At 47.3% G+C, this 6,047-nt stretch overlaps 1 protein-coding gene across 1 annotated transcript in view; it reads right to left on the bottom strand.

Moving 5' to 3' along the window:
* Window positions 1-3,121: 3,121 nt before the first annotated feature.
* Window positions 3,122-6,047, bottom strand: part of FAM8A1 (family with sequence similarity 8, member A1) — a 5,229-nt gene continuing 2,303 nt past the window's right edge. The window contains exons 3-5 of the mRNA XM_010159323.1: window positions 4,311-4,434; window positions 3,914-4,053; window positions 3,122-3,588 (exon numbers count right to left, since the gene is read on the bottom strand). Coding sequence (XP_010157625.1) covers window positions 3,444-3,588; window positions 3,914-4,053; window positions 4,311-4,434 — 409 coding nt within the window. The 3' untranslated portion in view covers window positions 3,122-3,443. The remainder of the gene's footprint in view (window positions 3,589-3,913; window positions 4,054-4,310; window positions 4,435-6,047) is intronic.

Below are 6,047 nucleotides of genomic sequence, written 5' to 3'. Positions count from 1 at the left end.
TGTGAAACTGAAATTTTAATTTTGTGTGTTACGGCCATTTTTGTTTAGTATTGTCTGAGATTTTATGTAAATCCCATTATTCAAAGTTGCCTAAATCCATTTGGAAAATCTTTAAAATTGGGAATTCTTAAAGTAAGTTTATTGGCTTTTCTGATCCATTTTTGTTTGGACCAAAAACCAGTATTGTACAAAGTATTAAGTATATATTTTTATATTTACTGAAATGGACTGTGGTGACTTTGGATAATAAGGAAAAGTTTAATATTAAAGCCATGTTTATTACAGTATAATTAACATGTTAAACCATGGGATAAATGCCATCAATAAAAACGATGAAGTATTGTCTGGCAGTTTAACTCTGGGTGAAGGCGGGTGGCGCCGCGACTGCCCTCAGCCGGAGTGGTGTCACGTGCCTCCTCCAACCACCCCCTTCTGAGCATCGCTGTCGTCGTGGAGGGTCTTAAATTAGGGAGAGGGTCCCTGTTAGGACGGGGAGTGTTGCTGCAGAGCTGATCTGGGAGCTAGGTATCGGTGTAGCAGCTGCCCACCTGCAACCGTTGCAGTTGAGTTTTCTGGAGCAGTTAGAAGAACCCTGACGCCGCAGCCGTTCACCGTCATGTTCCCCCCACCCCGAAGAGGGAAAAGCGCACCCAGTAGTAAAGGAGTGATTTGGGTGGGTTGGTTCCATCTCTGCAGCAGTGAGAAGAGACGTTATTCTAGTAAAACGAGAGGAAACGCTTCTGTTAGTTTGGGCACCGCAGCCGAACTCTACCTGAGCCACAGCACTTGCTTCATGCTTGAGCTCCGGCCCCGACCGGAAGAGCCCTCTGCGGCTGCAGAGGCTGTAGCCGTCTTCAGGGCTGCCGCTGGGGACTTCTGCCATTTGGGCTTCCGCCGCTTGCCCCGCTGGGCTCAGCACTTGCAGAGCTAGAGGCACCAGCGCTGCGCAGCAGGGTACTGGGCTCACCGCAACCTGGACTTGACGGGGGGACAAGGGCTGACTTCCGTATCCGGGGGAGTCTTACCCGTGTGTAGAGCTCCAATCACTGCTTCTATAAACAGAAAATACTCAGCCGCTCTGCTTTAAAACCACACCCCTAAGCTGCTGTTCAGTCGCATCCTGCCCGTGGAGCTGGGAGGGGGATTATATGCAGTTACCTATTTCCAGCGCTCTAAAGCTGAAAAATGCCGCAAGTCACGCTGCCTTTCCTTGGCTCCATCACCTACAAGCAGAAAAAAGCTGCATGCCCAGTGCAACCTGTCTGAGAGCCAGACTAGCAGCCACTGTGTCCAAGAGCATACTGCGTACAGCTCTCCAGGGACAGGCTCTGTGGGCTGGAATTGTCATTTTCTCCTTCAGCGGCTGGGGGCGGGGGTGCATGTTTCTGCATGGTAAGACAGACGCTTTCCCTTTTACCTGAAATGGTGGCAGTAAGGTTTTAGCCAGGCAGGTTTTTGCCTTCTTCTCCCCCCACCCTGAATCCTCAGTTCTAGGTCCCTGCTACAATAAGTAGAACAAAAGCTCTTCTTCTACTCACACTGAAATTGTAAATAGATGAGACTCACCCGGGGGACTTCAGTTCCCGAAGCTGGGACAGCCCTAGGTTCTGCCAGGCTGACTGCACGCCTCGGCTCGTAGGTTCTGTGCTGAAGGCAGAAAGAACAGTTAAGGGCTCCCTCTGACCCCCTCTTCGCTCCAAGTGGTCCAGCAGCCCTCGGAAGATGCTTTAGTCAGGCCTGCCTATTCCCGCTTCCTGCTTTCAGACACTCTTATTCCCGTGATGCGCGCCCCTATCGCTGCTCTGAGGCTCGTGGCGCATCTCGGATACCCAAGTCTTCTCGGCTGGTAATAAATTCCTAGTGTACACCGGCAGTAACCCTTGAAACGATGAGGTTATTTTGATACAAACACCATTTCTGATTATGCAAAGACCTCAGAATCCAAGACAACGTTGGGGCTTTTTTAACCTCATAAATAAAAGTCGTTATCTAAAGAGATAGCAACTTCATTCTGGAGAGGTAACTGATGGAAGGTGTCACTCCCCCGCCGTTCAGCAGTGGGTCTGGTCCCACAGCATCACTGCAAGTGAGGATCTCAATGCGTACGCAGAGCATCGCATTTATACACACCCCCCCGCCGCCTGTCCAACTAAGTTACTGCAAAATATTAACACGTCATTTATTTATTTCACCCGAAGACGAGAGATAACCACTGTCAGATGTCAACCAAGGCCTTATCCAAAGCTGAAGGGAGAGAGAACCTTCGGCCACTGAGGTAAGTTACACCTAAGGGAGGAACACACAGAAACTGGGGTCTAGAATTCCAAACTCCGTGTAACATACTGACACTGTTGTTTCTGTTCCTCTCCCGATACTAATAACATGAGAAAAACCAAACAATCAAAGCTATGTAATCATGCAAAATATTAGGCCTCTTTATTGAGTATTTAAGTTATTCTGAATATACAAACAAGTAGCCAGAATTATAAAGTGAAAATAACCAGTACTTGTTCTCCAGTAGATTTACACCCATAACACAGCTGGGGTAATGTTTTCTGCATGCTCCTGAAACACATCCAGAGTGGGTTTGCTTGGTAGTATATGCAAGAAACAGACAAGTGGTTTCACTCCAAACAGAAGCAGAAAAGCTACGCCTCAACAGCATGACCTGCACTGGCCACAGCTCCGCAGATCCTTACACCCGCCGCTTCACTAACACTGCTGCCCAACACCCCCTTCCTTCCTGGAGAAGGAGCAGCCGTTATTTCCCCTCTGTATTCGCTCCGACACACGAAGTAAGCGACAGTACTCGAGACAATCATGCCAAAAGCCTTCCACATCAGCGTTCCGATAACACGCTTGGAAAGAGGTGAGGGAGTGCGACCCGCGTAACAGTAATAAGGGATACGATAGCCACCGCTCGTCTCTCCCCACACATGCGGCAAGTGAATTAACGTGGTTTGCCATACTGCCCGGTACTGCAGTTCTCTTCCCCGCAGAGTTTATCGTAGGGCTTAGGCAACTGCTTGGAAAACAGCGGGATTTCCTGGGTTAACTGCCAACATCCAAAATTGTAGGAGCGACATTTCTCTTGGGGTATTTTTTAGGTATCTGCTACCTGCAGACAGATGAACGGAACAGCTCCTTCCTGCAGTTTGCACAGCCACCTCCTTTCCCGCCAGCTGGAGGTTAATACTTCCAGGTGTAATACATACTGTGTCTCCCAAACTTCTCTGGCATTTGTGAAAACTCCAATACTCTGAAGGTAGCCGCTGGCATCACACTGGAGCAAAACAATTTTCTTTAGCTTCTGAATCAATTCCCATTCCATCTGGGCAAAAGACTCTGACAGACACCTCGATTTCTGTTTTGGGGTAGGTCTTTGTTCACTGGGGGGTGGGAGGGGACGGTCAAAACCAGTCTGGAAACGCCACCTTTTGGTATCATCTGACCCCGTTCCTTCTTACCACAATAGTTCCTGCTACTATATCATAGGCGGTTCTGTTGTGCTGGAAAAACAGCAGAGTGATGAACGCAGGAAAAAACGAAGCAATAGAAAAATTCTTGATCAAAGCTCGTATTGTGGACCTGAAAGGAGAAGAAAACATTCAGTCCCTCCTTTTCACTTTTCTGCTTCTACCAGTAGGCAGTCTACTTTCAAGTTTAGCGCCTCAGTTTTGCACAGCACAAAAATCAATCATCTCCAGGGTTCAGGGGAGATTACTGCCTAACTGGAAAAGTATTTACAAGATTGAATAACTGCTGGTTCATTCTTAGATCACAGAATCTAACAGTAGGCCTCACAAGCTAATCGCTGCTAAGGCCAGTCATGGAAATGGGGCGTTTCCTTCCCAATGGCAGGCTTGCTGCTCCATTAACCCGACAGCAACATGTCCCAGCTACGAGCGCTTACGTTGTCATACTGACGTTGGAGGACGGAATGACCAAGACACGGCTGGGCGCGATGAGCACAGACGTATCGCAGGTCACGACTCGCAGTCCAAGCAAGAATTTCCCTGGGGTTGCTCCACCGGCTCCCCAAATACAGATGATCTGTAAAAGAAAAGTTGCTTCAGTCCCACGCAACACCACGTTGTTGACCCGCCCAGCAAACTTGGTTTTCATCAAAACTGTATCAAAGCTTCAACATAATCCAAAATATATGGTAAAGAGGATTTGATTTATAGGTCAATGGTAATAGATTTAAAAAAAAAAAAACAAAACCAAAAAAACACACAACCAAAACCAAACCCATTTATTCATCAACCGACAACTACTAATTACAGGAGTTAATGTTGACAACTACTTACCTCATAGAAGCAGACTAATAACCTGTAGATGAGAGCCACCACCATCATTTTCTGCAAATCTTCCATGGAGGTATCTTCGTCTATTTCTTCTATGATGTAATGCATGGCAAATTTGGAGATGTCCCTGCATAACAGAAGACTGAACTTCAAAACCATCCTTCTCCTATAGCCATGTTCCCCCTTCAGTGCTAGAATTCACGCATCCAGCTCTGCTGTTAGTAAAAGAACCAAAGCTCCTCGGCTTCTCTGACACTAAACGATCCGTTACAATCCAAAACACGAGGCTGCATTCTGAGTTGCTGCCAAGCTTGTTTTGTCTTTGCCATTAAAAAACGGGATCGTTCTTTAGTACCGCCTCAGAGCAATGGTGTCCCTGGGTAACGACCAGCAGAACCATTTTCAAAATTCTCACACTTCTCAGGAGATAAACAAGAGATTCTGCATGTGCTCATCTCACGCTGTGTAAATAGAAGGCATCCAAGTCTCCTCCTCACAGGAACTCTCAAGGGCACAAAAAAAAAAAAAAAGGCAGGACTCTAGCAACGCCAGGGAAAAGTTGCAAGTCTCCCTAAAGGAGCAGAGGACACCCAGCCTCCCCCGCACGGTGGGGGCACTTCACTCTCAGCAGTCCTTACTGCTCGCCATACTCCGCTGCAGGCCGGCACCTTGGCAGGTGAGAGGAAGGGTTTAACTTAGAGCAACCGAAACCTTCAGCTCTTTACCCCAACAGGGACATGCCAAGCATCAGTTTGGAGTCTGATGCGCATCTTCACAAGATAAACTCTACAGATACAACGTTCTTAGCCCGTGACTGGAATGGGCACACCCGCAACACCTATTTAGGCAAGGACTTTTCACTCACACGTCTGAGTGAGAATCACTGCCCACACAGAAACATGCAGTACCACTTCAAAACAGTCCATCTATGTTTGCACTCCTTGCCCTCCTCTTTATTCAGGCTTAAGGATCAGAAAAGATAAGGAAATTTGCATTTCCCTTCAATGCAACCTTGGGCTGAGCCTGTGAGGGCGTGCACTTTCTGCGACAACTCCTCAGCCCGCCCTCAAGGGTGCCACATCTCGCGAGTGAAGAAAGAAAAACCAGGATGTTTCTCCGAGATGACTTACTGGGTCTTGCTGAATATACTGTAAATTAACTGAAAAAATATCCCCTCTCCATCACCTCCACTACTTCACAGAGGCGGTACATAGTTGTTCCCCATCTTCCCAGTACGTCACCTGGCATCATTCTCAGCTACTGACGCACAAAGATGGGAAGATGAGCCATCAGGTTAGAGCTGGAGGTTCCGGCAGCTGAACAGAACGGAGAATTTGGCACTTCAATGGCACGCGTACCTGAACAAAACCCACTGGTCGTTGACACTGACATATTTATTGGTTTGGATTTGACCCACACACCTTTCTAAGCAGCAGCGTAAGACCTCCGAGAGGTGTTACCTGTATAGGATCAGTTCACAGTCAGTCAACACTGGGAAGGTTCTTTAGCAGAAAACTTGGATTCTGGAGTGTGCCTGTGCCGTAATGGAATTACTGACTACGCCAAGCTCTCATCTCCTAATCAGTTTCAAATGCTTGATTACACACCAACCCAAAGGAGAGGAACTAAATGAGCTACAGGATGAGATACCTACAGCTAGAGCAGCAGATGAAAAAGAAAGTCTGAAGTAAAGGATTACTTCCAATTATGAGAATGTGAAGTGAAGAATCTTTCAGTCTA

The sequence above is a fragment of the Eurypyga helias genome, unplaced genomic scaffold (assembly GCF_000690775.1).
Source record: "Eurypyga helias isolate BGI_N326 unplaced genomic scaffold, ASM69077v1 scaffold45380, whole genome shotgun sequence".
In the NCBI taxonomy this organism is placed as follows: Eukaryota; Metazoa; Chordata; class Aves; order Eurypygiformes; family Eurypygidae; genus Eurypyga; species Eurypyga helias.
Note: the sequence above shows the minus strand (reverse complement) of the source record. Positions and strands in the feature narration are given on the sequence as shown.